Source organism: Arvicanthis niloticus, chromosome 1 (genome assembly GCF_011762505.2).
Source record: "Arvicanthis niloticus isolate mArvNil1 chromosome 1, mArvNil1.pat.X, whole genome shotgun sequence".
Taxonomy (NCBI): domain Eukaryota; kingdom Metazoa; phylum Chordata; class Mammalia; order Rodentia; family Muridae; genus Arvicanthis; species Arvicanthis niloticus.
Genome location: NC_047658.1, coordinates 70010618 through 70029383, shown reverse-complemented (window position 1 = coordinate 70029383; position 18766 = coordinate 70010618). Strand labels below are relative to the sequence as shown.

The following is an 18766-nucleotide window of genomic DNA, read 5'->3' as shown; positions in this document are numbered from 1 at the left end:
TCAAAATGATTATCTAGTTCTGTGGTGCTGCGATCAAACCCAAGGCCTTGCACATATTCAGCAAATACTCTACCACTGCACTTTAGCCCACCGTCTCAACATGCTCCTTCTTCTTTTAAGCACCTTCTAACGTTCTGCCATCACCAAAAACTCCAGGAACATTTTACTTCTTGCTTTAGTATAGACATCAATCACTTAGAAAAGCTCTTAGGATTCGTTTTAATAATTAAATGAACTAAAACTTTAAGGTATTCATGACGGGACATGATATGTAACAAGTAATCAAATGTTGCTTAATAGTATTATATATGAAAACAAATATACTAATACTTGGAAATTACTAATTTACATAAAATTATTAATACTAATTTAATTTTTAAAAAGTAGTTTGACTCGACCGCTTAAAAAAAATGTTAGTGAAGCTGGAAATATAATACCTCAGTGGCTAAGAGTGCTAGCTGCTCTTCCAGAGGACCCTGGTTTGATTAGAAGCATAGACATGGTGGCTCACAGCTGACCCACCTGACAACTCACAGCTGTCAGAACTGCAGACCCAGGGGATGGCACACCCTCTTCTGGCCTCTATGGGCACCACAAACATATATGATATACAGACATACATGCAGGCAAACACTTAAACACATAAAATGATAGTAATTTTTTAAAATGTTAGTTTTACAGTAAATAAGATACATATTTACCATTACAGTTGTCAGGAAGCACTAGATGGATTTTATGTTTTGTTGCAAAATAATATACATTGTAACTTGCTAGATATGCCATAATAAAAAGTAACTTAAACAACAGAAAATAATTTTCTTAGTTCTCTAGACAGGAAACCTGAAGTTACAGGATTAGCAGTGTTGGTTCCTTCTAAGGCCAAACTTGCTCTACTTTTCCATAGCTTCTACTGGTTTTCCACCAATCCTTGTCTTTCTTTGGTGTAGAGAGTTTCAACAAGATTTCAACCATTTCTTACTTCTCCCTCAGTACAAATGTGGTTAAATTTCCCCTTTATTAGGCTATCAATAATATTGTATTAGGATCATACTACAGTATTATCTCAGTCTAACTATTTCTCCAAAACTCACATGCTAAGACACTGAAGGTTTTGACTTTAACATAAATTTAGTGATGTAACATAATAATGTGTACTTCTATCTACTTCAAAGTTCAAGCTATGTAGCTTGTAAAGCTCTTGTGTTTTTCTTGTGATAGAAGCAGTACGACTGAATGAACCACCCTTTATTATTCCTAATCAGCCCTTAGCTCTAACTTAATGTCCATAAGGTTGTTTGTGAAAATTCCAAAGGATGGGAAACTAGTAGCCAGAACTAACCATATGATTAGAGTTAGAACTTTTAGCCCCATCTCTAGAAAAAGAGTAGTAGAAGATTGAGCTAATCAGCAACAGCCAAAGTATAGAATCTTCCTTATAAAAATTTTAAAAGACAGTAACTGGAGAGGTTCTGGGCTGCTAAACACAGAGGTGTGCAAGGATTAGAAAGAGCATGACCCCAACCTCAACCCTCTTCCTCATATACTGACCTATGCATCTCTTCCATATTATCAGTGGATATAGAGTTCAGTAGGGGGAAGTAAGAAATGATTAAGATCATGTAATAAGCATGAGCTTGGCACTATAGTTTAATCCATGGCATTAAAATCCGAAGAGGCTAGAAAAACACACACATTAATTATAAGCTGGTGGAACTAGGATCAAAGTTTCGTTTCCTTTTTGGTAGTTAGTTTTGTTTTGTTGAGACAAGGTCTCTGTTTTCAAACAGTAGCTCTGACTGGCCTGCATCTCACTAATATACATTGTATATGTATATTACATATACAGGGCAGGCTTGCCTGTTTCTACCTCCCTAGTGCTGAGATTAAAGGCATGAGCCATCGTGCTTAGAAGAATTTAGCTTTCTTAAGCACAATGATGATATTCTGTCATCTTACTTTGTTTTCCTCCCAGGTGCTGGGATTAAAGGCGTGTGCCACCACTGCCATTTTTTTTTTCCCCAAAGTATGCATACAAGTATTTCTGAAGAGGTATTCTTTAGTTTTAATAGAAGGGTTAGACCAGAAAAAAAGTTTATTAACCACATGAAGTTACTGAAGTTAAAATTCAATAAAATGTAAAAGCCAATTCCCCAGTCACAACACTTCTTAGAACAAATATGGAACAATTCTCACACCACAGAGAGTTCAACTGAAAAACATCTATTGCTTATCAGTCAGTATAAGGAAGGCTTCTGTGAACAACCACATGTATACACAGAGTCAAGGATAGCTCAATGATGCCTTCAATCTTTTAGGAAACACACCAGTAAATGGTTTTAAGATGACCCACTTTATATCAGGCATTGGTAGTTCACTCCTCTAATGCCAGCAGCATTTGGAAGGCTGAAGCAGAAAGACTGTTATGGGTTGTCTGAGTTAGTGTTTCTATTGCTGTGAAGAGACACCATTAAATCAACAACATTTCATTGGGGCCAGCTTACAGATTCAGGGGTTCAGTCCATTATCATCATGGCAGGAAGCCTGGCAACATCTAGGCAGGCATGGCGCTGGAAGAGCTGAGAGTTCTATGTCTTGTTCTGAAGACAGCTCGGAAGAACCTCTCTCAAAGCCCACCCCCACAACAATATACTTCCTCCAAGAAGGCCATACCTATTTCAACAATGGCACACCTCTTAAAAGTGCCACTCCCTCGGCCAAGCACATTCAAACCACCACATGGGTTCAAAACCAGTTTGAGTTACAGAGTAACACTGCCTCCAAAACAAAGGAAGAGGGAGTGCAAGATGGCTCAGCCTGTTAAAGTTGTCTTTTGACTGCCACACTTATCACAGCATGTGTGAGTAAATGCACATAAACAATAAGTAGATGTAATTTTAAAAAGAATGAAAATAACAGACTTTGAGGGGGTACAGCATGGGGGTAGGTATATTATATAGCGAAAACAATACTAGTATCTACTGATAAAACAGCAACAGTTTATGACATTCTCTGTACTTTTATATATTAAAATTTCTCATAATTAAAAAGGAAAAATATATGTATTTATTTTTACTTAAAAATTTTTTATGTGCATTGGTGTTTTGCATATGTGTGTGTGTGTCTTTATCAGGATATTGAATCCCCTAGAACTAGAGTTACAGATAGTTGGGAGTTTCAATGAGCTGCCATGTGGGTGCTGGAAATTGAGCTCAGGTCCTTTGGAAGAGCAGCCAGTGCTCTTAAACACTGATCCATCTCTCTAACCCCAAAGAAAATATCTGAAGAATGCAAAAACATGTATGATTAAATCACAAATTAATTAAAAAAAAAAAAAAAAAAACACAGGATCTCACACTGTAGACCAGGCAGCCTCAAGTTTTTGAGTGTGGAAATTACAGGTATGGGAAGCCAAGCCTGCCTTTAACTTTTCTTTAAAAAATTATTACTTTACAGGTATGGGTGTTTTGCCTACATGTATGTCTTGTGCACCACATGTGTGCCTAGTGCTAGAAGGATCTAGAGGAGGATGTTGGATCTCCTAGAACTGAAGTTACAGTGAAGTTAGAACTGAAGTTATTGTGAGCGGCAATGTGGGTGCTGGGAATAAAACCAGGGTCTTCTGAACAGCCAGTGCTCTTAACCACTGAGCCATTTCTCCAATCCCTGGCTTTAACTTTTTAAATATATCGTACTTATTGCTTACTTATTGTCTTAGTTAGGATTTCTATTTCTGTGATATAACACCATGACCATAAGCAATTTAGAGAGAAAAGGGTTTTGTCACAGTCCATCATGGCAGAAAGAACTAAAGTAGAAGCCATAGAAGAACACTGCTTACTGCTGACTCCCATGCTTTACTCAGCCTGCATTCTTACACAACTCAGGGCCACTTGTCCATGGGTGGCACTACCCATAGTGGGCTGAAATCTCCCATATCATTAAAAAGAAAAGAAAAGAAAGAAAAGAAAAGGAGAAAAAGGAAAGAAAAAAGAAAAATGCAGAAAAGGCTTGTCTATAGCCCCATCCAATGGAGGCATTTTCTCAAATGAGATTTACTCCTCTCTGATGACTCAAGTTTGTACCAAGTTGTCAAAAAACTAGCCAACAAAGTTGCAAAACCTCAACTCTCCAAAACTCTACTGAAACTAATTTCTTTAAAAAAAAAAATCACTAATTGATTCTTCTGATAAACCCAATGGCCCTTTTGGTTTTTTCAAGACAGGTTTCTCTGTGTAACCCTGACTACTCTGTAACTCAGAGATCTGCCTTCCTCTGTATCCTGAGAGAAGGGATCAAAATCTTGCACCACTATGCCCAGACCCAACGGTCTTTTTTTGTTTGTTTGTTTGTTTGAGACAGGATTTCTCTGTGTAGCCCTGGCTGTCCTAGAATTCACTTTGTAGACTAGGCTGGCCTCAAACTCAAAAATCCACCTGCCTCTCTGCCTCCCAAATTCCGGGATTAAGGGGGTGTGCCACCACTGCCCAGCACTAATGGTCTTTTTTTTTTTTAAAAAAAAAAAAAAAAAAGGAAAAACTCTGCAGTCAGCCTTTTATTTCCCTTTTGTACTCTAGGCCATGAATTCGTATGGAATGGGCTCCAGCAGCTCAGGCTCTTTCCTGTTCGTCCTCACAAAGTGTGCTTCTCTGGGTGGCGCAGGCTGGCGCCTCAGCTGAATCTAGGTGCCCTTCTCTTTGGCTTCCTTTTTCTTCTGATCGTTCTCCTTCACCCACTTCAGGAAGCTGTCTCTGCTCTTCGAGTGCTCGATGTGCTCAGTCCGCACACTGATGCTCTTGGCCAGAATCTTGCCCTTAACTTGCTTGTTTAAAAAGATGCCCACAGCATGCTGGGTGACATTGTAGACTCTTCCGGTTTTGCTGTGGTAGCATTTATGGGGCATTCCTTTTTGAACAGTACCCATTCCCTTGATGTCTACAATATCACTCTTCTTGTAGATTCACATGTATGTGGCCAAAGGAACAACTCCAGATTTCCTAAAAGGCCTAGAGAACATATACCGAGTGCCACTCCTCTTTCCCTTTGTGTTTGTCATTTTGGCGAGTTAACTGGAAGATGGCTGCCGCGGCCAAAAGAACACCAATGGTCTTTTTAAAAGCCCACATTTTCTTCAACAATTCATTGACCACAAACTAAATGGAGACACTCAGGATATAAAATCTTTTTCCTCCTAGGTTAAGTTTCCTCAATCTTGCTTTATTTATTTTTTAAATATCCTCTTTTATGTGTCTTTACTATATGTCTTTTATGTGTCTTTACTATACACAACTACAAAGGCTTCCTGTTACTTTGTAAGGTTAAAGTCATTTGCTAGATGGATTTGGAAGAGTCAGTGATCTGCCCAAGGTGGCCACATTGAATAAGTCTCCATTTTCCTCCATTTTCTTCTTACCACTACTTTAAAAAAAAAAAAAAAGTCATTTAAGTATTAAAATTTGAGTACTGCTATTCACTACAAAATAACTTCAAAGTATGATTATGAAAAAGAAATTCATAACCCAGACATGGTAGCTCACTCGTAGTCTTAGCATTCAGGAGACTAAGGCAGAAATACCAAGTTCCAGGTCAGCCCATGTTATATAAAGAGTGAGAGGGCTGTGTACAAGGGGAGACAGATAAAAACACAGAACTGAAATCTATTTACTAGGACTAAGGATATAGCAGTTAGGAAAGCTACTGTTCAGCATGGCACAATAGTGAGACCCTACCTCACCCAGCCTACCTCCCCAAACAACAACAATGATAATAGTGGCCTGGGGAGAGAGTTCAGTCAGTAAAGTGCTTTTACAAGCAAGCAAGAGGATCCAAGTTTGATCTGAAAAAGCAACGTTCAAAGGGGGAGAAATGCTAGCCATGTGCTGGGCATCTGCTTAGCATTTCAGCACTGGGGAGGAAGAGGTAGGTGGTTTCTTGGGACTCTCTGGCCTAACGGATAGCCTAGCCTAACCAGTGAGTGGCAAGTTAATGAGAGAAACAGGACAAAACCCAAGTAACAACATTCATATTGTCTTCTGACCTCCACAACAAGCTCACACATGAACTCATACATAAAAACACATATACACATATACAAGAAAAAAAAAGACAACGTCAATCAGGATTATTTTGTCTACAGGTAATATGACCAACAAAATTACTATAGGTAATATGGTCAACAAAAACTAAAGACCTAACATTAGAACTAGCACTGAAAACAAAAACAAAACACCAACCAAACTTCAAATGGGCCTACAAGTGAAATCTCATATTATCTGTAGAACAGGTAAAAAATAAAAATTTAGCAAAAAATCATTAATGTTTTGAGTACTTCAGAATGGATATAGATAAAGTAAATGAGAGATGAACTTAAAAAAAAAACTATGTGGCTGGAGAGAAGGCTCAGTGGGGTTCAGAGCACTTGCTGCTTTTCCAGAGAACCTAAGTTTGGTTCCTAACTACCAACATGTCAGCTTCCAACTGTCTGTAACTCTAGTTCCATGGGATCCATCACCCTCTTTTGGCCTCTCAAGGTACCAGGAATGCTCATGGTTTGCAATATCTACATTCAAGTAAAAAATAAATGCATATACAATAAAAATAAAATTAGCAGGACATGGAGGGGCATGCCTTTAATCTCAGTACTGGAAATACAGAGGCAGGCAGGCAGATCTCTGTAAATTTAGGACAGCCTAGCATACATAGCAAGTTTCAGGTCAAACAGTGCTACACAGTGAGTTCCCATCTCCAGACAAATAAAAACGTAATAATATAAAGGTTCTTGCTACCCAAATTCACTAGGTAGACAAGGCTGGCTGGACTTACCTGCCTCAATCCCTTAAGAGTTAGGGTTACACCAGTGTATTACTTATTGCCTGTTCCTGCACACATGCATGCGCGTTCTCTCTCTCTCTTTCTCTCTCTCTCTCAAATTAGGAGCTGAAAAGAATAGCAAGTGTTCTTAATTGTTGAGCCACCTTTTCAGCCCTTGATTTGTTCTTCCTTTCTTTTTTGAGGCCACCCTGGCCTACTTGAGACCTTCCCTTAAAAGAAAGAAAGAAGTAAACTAGCCAGCTCAGTGAGAAAGGTGCTTGCTATGTAAGCATGAGGATCTGAGGTTACTTGACAGCACTAATGAAAAAGGCTCGGTATAGTTTGTTATCCCAATGCTGGGAAGGGAAAACCAATGAATTCACTGGATAGCCAGCCTAGCCTAATTAACAAACCCTGGGTTCCAGTAAGAAACTCTGTCCCCCAAAATAAGGTGAATGGCTCCTGAGGAATAACACCTGAGGCTGACCTCTGACCTTCCCATACAAATCTATATACACAGGGGCTGGAGAGATGGCTCAGCAGTTAAGAACCCTTGCTGCTCTCCCAGAGGTCCTAGGTTCAAGTCCCAGCACTCTCACATGGCAGCTCATAACTGTCTTGTAACCCCAGTTCCAAGTGGGATCCAATGTCCTCTTTTGACCTCAATGGGTCATGCATACATGTAGTACAGATGCACGTATGCATGCATTCTTACACAAACACTCTAAAAAAAAAAAAAAAAAAAAAAAAAGAAATGAGTAAAAGCATATTTTTAACTGTTACTTATGCCCTCATAGGTACTTGGGATAGAGTTTAAGTCCTAAGTCGTCCAACATGCGAGGCAAGGGTTCTATCAATGAAATGTATTCCCACTCCTTCATTTTTTTGCTTTGAGGCAAGTCCTCACTATGTACCCCTGGTTGACCTAAAATTCACTATGTAGACCAGACTGGCCTCAAACTCTCTAGAACCCACTTGTCTCTCTCTGCCTCTTCAATTGCCAGGATTAAAAAATTCACCACCACACGCAGACATTTTTGGTGCTTTTTATCCCCTAAATATTTGTTTTAGATTTATTTTATGTGCATGAGTGTTTCGCCTGCATGTATGTAAACCATGTGCATGCCTAGTGCCCATGGTTTTGTGCACTAGGTTAGAAGGCATTGGCTCCCCTGAAATTTCAGTTATGGATAGTTGTGACCAAGCCTAGGTCTTCTGTACAACAAATGTCTTAAATGCTGAGGCATCTCTCCAGCCCCCATCTCCTTTTTAAGACAGTTTCTCTATGCAGTCCAGGCTAACCTTGAATTCATTATATAACCCATGTTTTCCTCAAACTTGCACCAAAAATCATGTCTCAACTTCCCATGCTAGGCCTTCATCACCATTCCTAGCACCAAAAAGTAGTAATCTAGGGACTGGGGAAATGGCTTAGGCAGTTAAGAACTGTGCATTAAGTACCTGAGTTGAACTTTAAAAAAGAATAAAAAAGAAAGAAAGGAAGGAAAGGCAGGTACCATGTATAGCTGAAATTCTAGCATTGCAGATGCAGAGACAACAAGATTCCTAGAGGTTGCTGCCCAGCCAGTCCAGATGAATCAGTAAACTTTAGGTTCAGTGGGAAACTTTGACATAAATAAATAAGGTAGGGCCAGCAAGATGGCTTAGTGGATAGAAAGAGAACCTGGAATTTTGATCCTCTTGTCTCTGCCTCGTAAGTACTGTGATTACAGGCAAGTACCATCATTTGTGGTTGGACTGTTAGTCCTTACAAATTGTTGAGGACATTAAAGAATTATGTTTAAATGGATTATATCAGTATTTAATATACTAAAATATAACTATAAAAAAATTAAAAGTACTTAATTTATCTAAAATAGTAATAAATCTTATTACATGTTAACATAAATTTTATTTAAAAAACTACCTAAAAGCAAAAATTTAGCAAGAGTGGCAGTATTTTACAGTATTGGCAAAGTTCCTTAATGCTTAACTCAATAGAAGAAAGCTATATTCTTCTACATGCTTTTGACATATTTCACATGGCAGGTAGGCTCTTAGAAATTATACTATATACCTATAAGGTAGTAAGAGTGAAAAAGCATATAACATCTTAATATTCTAGATCCATATGGGGTTTATGGAACCCCGCTTGCAGGGTCTTGTGCAATTTCTGGGGATAAGCAGACCAGTTTGAGAGCTACTGGATTTGATAATATGCGGCTGTTTTGTCCTTGCACTTCATTTTGCAAACTAAGAAACTCAAAGGGAATATCCTCTGTATCTTATTTTTAAACCTTAAAACTTGATAGTAATGATTAAGAGCACAAAGTTCAAATTTCCAGTGTTAGTACTGGCCAATGACCTTTGGCAAATTACTCAACATCTTTTTATGTTTCAGCTTCCTTATCAATAAAAATAATAAGACTAACTAAATGTAAAATTTTTCTAAGAGTCTGGCAAATTGAGTGTTTAGTAAACACTTAAGTAGTTTACTTAAAAAGTTTTAAGTGGTTTAATAGACTCTACCCATAAGGAATTTACAGAGAAATACAAAATATCAAATACAGCAGAGTGACCCATACTACACTATTATAGCACTCAGAATTACTAGTCTCTGACACTTTTCCCTATTTACTATACTGTAGTTCAAAAAGATGACAGCAAAGGGGTAATACAAAATGAAGAAAGCAGTATTAGTTATGCATGTCTCCTTGCTGTCATATTCCCTAATAATCACTAACAATTACCTTTGCAGTAAATTCCATTGTAAACCACTTAATGACACTCCTAAAAGCCCCTCTGGATTTCCAGACAATAGCCTGATAATAACAAAAGATTCTCCTGACTTTAGGACTTAGTTTAAAATCCCTTTAGCATATACTAAAATAAAGAGAAAATAAGATTGTCAAGACTGATGCTATTAACTAGATCTACCAAGTACTAAAATAATTCATCTTCATTACAGAGCAGGGTATCCTTTATTTGAAAAGCTAAGTAAAATCACATGACCACATCATCTGCATATTTGACACACTTTTTTGTATTATACTAACAGCAAATAAGTTGATAGCTTTAGCTGGGGGAAAACACCCTGTTTAATTCAAAAAGAAAAAAAGTAGAATATGCAGTCAAGTGAGTTCTTTTTCTTTTAGTGTTTTAGTGAAATAGTTAATAGGCTAATAACTTTGACTACTATTATAGTTAACTACTGTTTGATCACCAAATATTTCTGAGCAGCAATCAGGAAATTGGTTCTATGTTAGTAACGGGGTCAATAAACATAAAAATATGATAGTTTTTATGGAACTTGCATTCTGTTCTGCTCTAGGAAACATATAAAACAAACACATAAAATATTATAAATGTGATAAATACCATTAAGGAAACAAAGAAGGCTATTCCAAAGACTACAGTCTTTAAAAACTGAATTGTGGATTTCTAACAGACCTAAAAATAAATAATTCATAGCAACTTACATCAATGTCACATAGATTCTACAGGCCTTTGCTAATGTATAAGAACTACAGACACTGACTGTGAAAACAAAAATCAATCTTTCAGTCAAAACTATTGTATAGCATTACTTAGCAATATGATGACCTCAAAAAGATAATTAACCTCACAGTTCTTTATTTTTAAAGATTGATTATTTATTTAATGTATATGAGTACACGATTGCCCTATTTAGACACACCAGAAGAGGGCATCAGACCCCACTGTAGATGGTTCTGAGTCACCATGTGGTTGCTGAGAATTGAACTCAGGACCTCTAGAAGAACAGTCAGTGCTCTTAACCACTGACCTATCTCTCCAGCCCTAACCTCACAGTTCTAAAGAGCAAAAAGCATACAAACATAACCCTAAAGAAACCAAGTGAAATCTGATATATAACTTAATATAATGTGGTTATATTATATATAGAAAGGTTATTTTTACATATAGAAAAGAAAGCTGAAACAGAAAAATAATATTGTTTTTAAAACTAAGGAAATCTAAATAAATAATAATCTTAGTTAATAATATAATTAATATTTGACCAATAATTTTAACAAATGTACCTTATTAATGTAAGGTACTAGTTGGAAAGAGGATGTAGGATGAATAGTCATCCTCTGTAATATCTTACCAATTTCTATAAATCTAAAAACTGTGCTAATATATAGAAATGTATACATACATGCATACATACATACATACATACATAGTTAAATCTAACAAGGCATTATTTAGTTTCTACCTGGGAAGGCTAGGAATGAATGAAAAGGAATAGTTGATAAACTATCAATGAAAGAAATGACAGAACCTGAGAGACTGATGCAAGAGGATCTTGTACCTTCAAGGCCAGCCTGGGCTACAGAGTAAGATTGACTGTCTCTGTCTCTCTCTGTGCACACACACACACACACACACACACACACACACACTCACTCTCACTCACGAGCATGAAAAAGCTGTATTAAAACACATTACTTGGGCCGGGCAGTGGTGGCACAGGCCTTTAATCCCAGCACTTGGGAGGCAGAGGCAGGCGGATTTCTGAGTTCCAGGCCAGCCTGGTCTACAGAGTGAGTTCCAGGACAGCCAGGGTTACACAGAGAAATCCTATCTCGAAAAACAAAACAAAAAACCAACCAAAAAAACAAAAAAAGAGAGAAGTCATAAAACTCTAATATAATGCACTCATCAAAAAAAAAAAAAAAAACCCTCAATATAATACACTCAAGAAATCCAAAGGAAACCTGCACATAGTTATTACAAATTAAGATGTTTACTCATGATAAAAACTTCAACAGAAAGATTAGTAGATTTTTGTGCAAACTAATTTTATTTAGTCCTTTATCACAATATGAAGCAGTCAACAATCTCCATAGACTGTACAATCAGAACATTCAAACCTATTTATTAACAATGACCACTGAACTTCATTTTATGTATGGCACTGTCCTGAAACTGCCATGTAACACTAATGGGATCAGGATCAACTTCATAGGTTTTCATCAAGTTACTCATCTAAGGGAATGCTTATTTAAATTTTTTAATTATTATGTTTATGTCTTTATTGTAGGTGAGTGTTCATGGAGAACAGAGGACAACTTCTGAGAGTTGGTTCTCCTCTTCTACTGTATGGGACCTGGGGATTGAATCTAGGTTGTTAGACGTGGTGGTGCCTGTTTTACTCACTGAGCCATCTTGCTGGCCTGGAAACGTTTATACTTGAGAAATATCCATAAGCAAACAAGAGGGAGATGAGATCTTTCAATCCTACAAGGTTATAGGGAAGATAAATCCAAACATACAACAAGAAAAATTATTTCCCAGGTCCTACTGAAGGCAAAATTGCAACCAGTGTTAACCAGCTATAAAGTTCCAAATTGGTATAAATAGTTCAAGCTAGCAATAAAAGCTAAGAATATTTTATCAGTTATATGCTTTCCACTCTAAATAATGTTCTCCATAACCTCATCTAAGATATCTAGTAGGTATTCAATGTTTGGTTACTTGGAACTAATCCCCCAGTGCTTGAATTTTAATGATGGTCAAGAAAAATGTAGAGGAAAAATGAAGATTATAATCTCTGAATTACTGTTCAGTTTGTATAATATAGAATAAAGCTGTTGGAACAAGTAATCTTTGTGACAACCATTACAAAATTAGGACCTTGTTATCTATTAGGAAATCCAGTGACTGCAGAACCTTGACCAGGCAAATGACATTACAATTTCATTCATAAGACCCTATGAAATATTAGGTATATAAAATAAAAAATCAGTTAACTCAAATAGTATTCTAATCTAATTTAGAGAGCTAGATGATGGATCTATTACCCTATTACCCAAAGGCAATCCTACAAAACAAAGATGTATTATTTTAAGCCTCTCACATACATCTTAAATATGTAATTGGAAAATTCTCAAGAAGAAATTAATAATTAACATTTCACCCGTTAATCCTTGCTTGTATACTTAAATATTTCATGTTGAAACGAGAAAAGGGACAAGTGAGATGAGAAAAATTCCAAGTAAACTGATCATGACATAGCATCTGGCATAGATCGAAAAGGCATCAACACTGCCAAAAAGAATTGTCAATGATGAAAATCAATAGAAAATAAGGATTTCCAACCAGTCCCAACCCAAGGAACCAAAATCATCACTGGCAACGCCACCTCTTTTTAAGTAGCTTTCAGTTGAAATATATTAACTCACTAACTCTAATTCTTCATTTAGGTGAAAACTGATCAAGAATTGTTTTTCTCTATGACCCCCACTTAGCACCTTCCGGGCGACTTGTACAACTCCGAGCCAAGCCCCAGGGGAAAACAACGCCCAGATCCCACCCTCCTTCATCCAAGGTTGAAGAGGGGCCCTTAGCCCAGAGTTGGGGGCTTCTCGGAGTGGGACCTCACTCCCAGTTCCAATGGGAACCGGAAAAGGAGCAAGGAATAAGGGTGGGGCCCCAGAAAGCCGGCCCGGGTGGAGGAGACCACGCAGAGCAAAGAAAGAAATGGACAGGAGACTGGGTGGGGTGAGGGCTGAGGAGGACAGAGCGGCCCAAGAGGGCCCGGGTGCGGGCGGCGGAGTCCGGACGACGATCGGAGGGCTAAGCTACAAGCCCTATAGATCCTAGCGAGGAGCCAGGGACCAGAGGAGCCAGGGGACCCCGGTGAAAGGCTGGGGAGGGGGGCTAGGAAGAGCGAGGCCGGCGGGAAGCCTCAGCCGCCAGAAGGGCTGCACTGGGGGCGGTGCGGGGAAGCCGCGGCCCGCTGCCAGGAGCGGGGGAGCCGCGCACTCACCGCTCTGCTCTCCCAGGAACACCAGCTTGAATTTCCTCAGCGGATTCCCGAAGTCTCCGCCCGCGGACATGATGGAGCCGGAGGAGCCGCCGCCGCCGCCTCAGCCCAGAGACCTCTTCCAGACCGCTGCAGCTCCAACCGGCTGACCAGGAGGGCCGAGCGGAAGGGGCAGCCTCCGAGTCCTCTCGGCCCCTGCAGGGCCGGGCAGAGGGGCGAGGCTGAAGGGAGAGTGACTCCACCGACCGGCAGCCGTCGCCGCCGCCTCCCCGCAGAGTCGCCTAGCACCGAGCCAGGCCCGCGGCCGCGAAAGGACGCAGGGCGGTGTCGGAGGCAGCCAGCGGTGCGCTCGGGCTTCGCTAGCCTAGCGCCGTTCCTTCCCTCAGAACGCAGCGCGGAGACTGAGGTGAGAGAGGAGGGTGGCGGGGCGAGCGCCGCAGACGCGTCTGGGACCTAGCACGCGCAGCACTAGGGCTCCCACAGCAGCCGCCGCCACCGCAGCCCAACCCGCTGAGTGCGCGAGCCTCTGGCGCGGATGCGGGGCGAGTCCGGGCGCGAGCCTGTCGCCCCGCCGGCCTCGGACGTGGTGCGTGAGTGCGTGCGCGTGCGCGTCACCGCCAGTGCCTTCCTGGTTTCGCCAGCATTCCCGGCTCCTCCCGTGCCGCGGAGAAAGGGGCTGACCAGGATTCGACTGCCTTCTGGACAAGCCGGGAGGAGGCGGGACCGAGTTCCGGGTTAGCGTAGGGAGTAGTGGGGAGTGAGGGGAAAAAAAAAAAAAAAAAAGAACGCTTACGTCACTGACAAGTTGAGCCAATCAGAAAAAGCGGAGGGCAGGCAGCTGCTGAGTGAGGTGGCGGCTCGAGAGCGCGCGCGACTCGCGCGCGGAGGAAGGTGTAGCGTCCTGGCGGCCATAGGAAGTGTGGCGCGACGCAAGGCGATTGGAGGAGGGAGGGGGGAAAAGAAGGTGGGGCGGAGGCGGAGCCGGAACTAAGGTGGAATGACCGCAGCAGTGCGTGGGTGGGGTTGGGTCGCTCAAAGGTGTCTCGTAGGTGCTAAACCCTTAATGTCGGTTCGCCTTCCTCAGTTCAGCCCTTCACTCATTTGCACTATCCTTCTAAACTTAATTCCTTGTTTGGTATCGTCGTATAATAGAGTCCCCTCCGTTCCTCCGTGGAGTTTCATAACTACCAGAAACAAGTCCTCTCCATTTTGTGGGTGAGGAAACTGGAGCCCAACAGAAGGAAATGACTTGCAAAATCCCCGTAGTCATGTAATGAAATCAAGGTTTTATTTGAATCTCTGCTACCTCCTTACTGTTAAGCCATCTAATTCCCTAGTGTCTATTGGGGTGATCTTCTGTTTGAATGGCCGTTGTTTTTAGGTGCCCATAACGTCAGATGATGACCATCTTCTATGTGCTAGAAATGGGTTTAGATATCATAAACCAAACTCCTCATATTACAGATAAGAAATGACTGCCCACTTAACGATGCAGCTTTGGAAAAGGTCACACAACATACCAGAGGCTTGCCTCAAAAAGATCACAAATCTGTGGAAGGAGTATTTAAAAGATCATCCTTTCCCTTTCACCTTATAGTAGGACTTCTAGATATGCTTGAGTGGGTTTCCCTTAAATTAGCCATCTGATGCACTTCCAATTTGTCAACCTGATTTGAGATCCAATAAGATAATGGTGAATGCCATAAGAAAACATGAACTAAGCATAACGGGGACAATTATATAACATATAATTAAATGTAAGTTTTCATCTAAATGCGATCCCTAAAAACAAAGAGTATCAGACAAAAACAAAATAATTTGAGTATAACATGAATTTGTACTGATTCATTTATTATAACGTGTAAGTCGATGGGCAGTGGTGGCACACGCCTTTGATCCCAGCACTTGGGAGGCAGAGACCGGCAGATTTCTGAGTTCGAGGCCAGCCTGGTCTACAGAGTTCCAGGACAGCCAGGGCTACACAGAGAAACCCTGTCTCGAAAAAAAAAAAAAAAAAAAAAAAAATGTAAGTCCTATTAATGTAAGCTGTTAATAGAGGATTCTGGCGTGGTAGATGGGAACTTCTATAATGGCCTTTGTAAATCTCGTTACTCTCTATCGAGTGCTTCACATCTGTAATTCCAACCCTCAGGAAACTTAGACAGGAAGATTGCTGAAGCCTGTTCCAGCTTAGTCTAAGATACAGAGCAAGGTCCTGCCTCAAAAACAAAACATAACAAAACAAGAGACAGAGATATGGGTCAGTAGTAGAGTGATTATTCTAGCATGTATGAGGCCCTAAATCTACTCTTTAGGATACTAAAAAACTTCTAGAGCCAGACATGGTGGTGCATGCCCATAATCCTAGCATTGAGAGAGAGGTTAGAGCATCATAAGTTTAAGGCCAGCCTGAGTTACATACCAAAGTTAGGCTGCATGAAACCTTGCATCAAAGGAGGGAAAAGAGTTCGAAATAAAGTCTATTTATAGAAGATAAGAAACAGCTTTTTCCGTTGTCTTTGGTTCTTGCCCCTGTGAGGACTCCAGACCCGAAAGCCTGTCGCCATGCCTTGGAAAATTGAGGAAATCAAGGACTTTCTGCTCACAGCCCGGTGGAAGGACGACAAACCCGTCAAGATCAAGAAGAACAAAAATAACATGAAGTTCAAGGTTCGCTGCCGCAGGTACCTTTACACCCTGGTCATCACAGACAAGGAGAAGGCAGAGAAACTCAAGCAGTCTCTACCCCCAGGTTTGGCAGTGAAGGAGCTGAAATGAACCAGATCTGCATATGACTATTTAAAGCCCTGAAAAGAAAAAAAGAAAAAGAAAAAAAGAAGATAAGAAACAAGTTAAGAACGATTGAATTAGAGGTTTTGACATCTGTACAATTTCTGCCATTCTTCAACATCTCATGGGACAAGATCTAAAAACGCTATCTCTGTTCAGCAATAATAAAACTCTTTTAAAGACACCAAAACTCATATCTGTAATCTCAGTAAGGGGGAGTAGAAGCAGAAGTTTAAGATCATAGGTAACTACATAGGTGAGTTTGAGGACAGCCTGAGCTACATAAGATCTTGTCAAAAATACTTTGAAAACATAAAATAATGAAAATGTATAAGTAAAAACATCAAAAGTCTCTCAAGTTAATTAAAAAAAATCTATGTATAGTGTCTTCTATACAAAATATTTTAACATGTTATTGACAAGGTCAAACAAGTGCCTTATTAAATGCAGGATGACTCACTGATGAAGAATAAATTAGGAGAAGAAATAAGTTCTGAAAGTGTCATCTATTTTGACCTACCAAGGATACAACTATATCTTAGAACCTTCTCTATCAAAATGTATTCTCTAGGGCTAGGAATATCTCAGGGGGACAGTGCTTCCTTTGTATACATAAAGTCTTAGATTTAATCCTAACACAAAGTCTATCACTCAATAATACAGAATTTAAAAAAAAAAAAATCATTTCCCTGAAGTTCCTCTCAAACAAGTGGTGGAATTTTTGAATGTATATCTAAAATTAAAAAAGAAAAACTGGGTCATAACATAAATATTTGAGTTTTAAAACCACAGATGTTTGTGTGTGTGTGTGTGTGTGTGTGTGTGTGTGTGTGTGTGTGTGTGTATTGTTGGGAGTTTTAAAGACAGAGGGTTACTATGCACCCCAGGCTGTTCTTGACCTGCAGTTCTCCCACCTCAGCCGTCTTGGTACCAGGATCACAGATGCATTGCCATGCCTAGCTAGCACCGCCCAATTATAAAGTGCTCCCTCCCTATCATTTTACTTCCTGCACATACCTCTCTGTACCACAAATACCTTGTCCCTTCCTTCGGTCACGATATTCCTTTCAGCCATCACCTATGAAACCTGTACCTGTCTTTGTCTATTTTGGATGCTACAACAGAATAGCATAAGCTGGATGTCTAAACATCAAACATTTAGTTTAATAGATTTAGAAACTGGGAAACCCAGGGTTATAATGACAGAAGATTCAGTGTCTGGTGAGGCCTGTTTCTTGGTTCATAGATAATTTTCTTTTTATTGTGTCTTTGTATGTCAGAAAGAGAGCCAGACAGCTCTCCAGGGTCTTTTATAAAGACACTAAACACTTTCTTAGTGACTCCACCCTTCTGGCCTAATAAGCTCCTTAATTCCTATACCTGGTACTAGTGTGGGAATGAGGATTTCCACATCAGTATTTTGGACAGACACATTCAGTCCACAGAAGAACCATTGAGATGCTTTCCCTTCTGCTTCCCTTCCCACCAGACTACAAGTGAGTGTCTCCATCTGTCCTTCCATGTCTTTCCTCCTCACTTAACTGTCACTGCTAGTTTTTGGCTTACTATTCCCTAAAAAAGTTTTATTGCTTTTATAAAGGCAAGAAATCAATAGAAAGAGAAAAATATCCAGGTAAAAGACCAAAATCATATTGCTCATATTTGAAACAAATAATATCTCTGGCAGGAATTCCAATTCCAATGTCATCAAATTCTCTTCCAACCCACCCTACAGGTTATTATAATCATTACTACAAATACTAGTGGTTCAATTAACAACATAAAAATAAAGGATGCTCAATAACACAAGGAGGCCAATTAAAAGAGTACGATTAATATATAAAGTGTATTTCAGTTGCCTCATTCCAAAAGAACCATACAAGAAATCAGAGTATCTAATAGTAAAACCTTTTGTCAATGCTTAGCATGCATGAGGCCCTGGGTCCCACCCCTAGCATCAAAACAAACAAACAGAAGTCCAATGGGAAACAAACAAACAAACCAAAAATCCTCTTTTTCAAATATATTGACCTGAAGAGTAACCTATAACTATGTACCATGAGAGAAGAATAAAAATTATTTAGTGGGAGTTGGAGACCTGGGCTCAGCAGTTAAGAGCATTGGCTGCTCTTCCAAAGGGCCTGTGTTTAATTCCCAGCATCTATATGGCAGCTCACAACTCTCTGTGACTCTAGTTCCAGGGCATCTGTTGCCCTCTTCTGGCCTCTCCAGGCAGGAAGCATGCAAATGGTGCACAGACATACATGTAGGCGAAACACCCATATATATCAAATAAAAGGTTTAAAAAAGATTATCTAGCCAACATGAAGGAAAGGGTGATAGAACTTAAATAGAATGGTCTTTCCTGTAATTATA

The 18766-nt window shown here is 39.9% G+C and overlaps 1 protein-coding gene and 2 pseudogenes across 2 annotated transcripts in view; 1 reads left to right on the top strand and 2 right to left on the bottom strand.

The window, feature by feature from the left end:
- Nucleotides 1-14327, bottom strand: part of Rab6a (RAB6A, member RAS oncogene family) — a 41049-nt gene extending 26722 nt beyond the window's left edge. The window contains exon 1 of one of the 2 annotated variants that reach the window (XM_034495544.2): nucleotides 13604-14327. In XM_034495544.2, coding sequence (XP_034351435.1) covers nucleotides 13604-13673 — 70 coding nt within the window. In that variant the 5' untranslated portion in view covers nucleotides 13674-14327. The remainder of the gene's footprint in view (nucleotides 1-13603) is intronic. The other variant, XM_034495537.2, reaches the window with a different exon arrangement.
- On the bottom strand, nucleotides 4571-5754 carry LOC117703736 (large ribosomal subunit protein eL21 pseudogene; annotated as a pseudogene).
- A 273-nt stretch (nucleotides 14328-14600) lies between the features above and the next one.
- LOC117703745 (large ribosomal subunit protein eL38 pseudogene) lies at nucleotides 14601-17043 on the top strand (annotated as a pseudogene).
- The last annotated feature ends 1723 nt before the right edge of the window (nucleotides 17044-18766 follow it).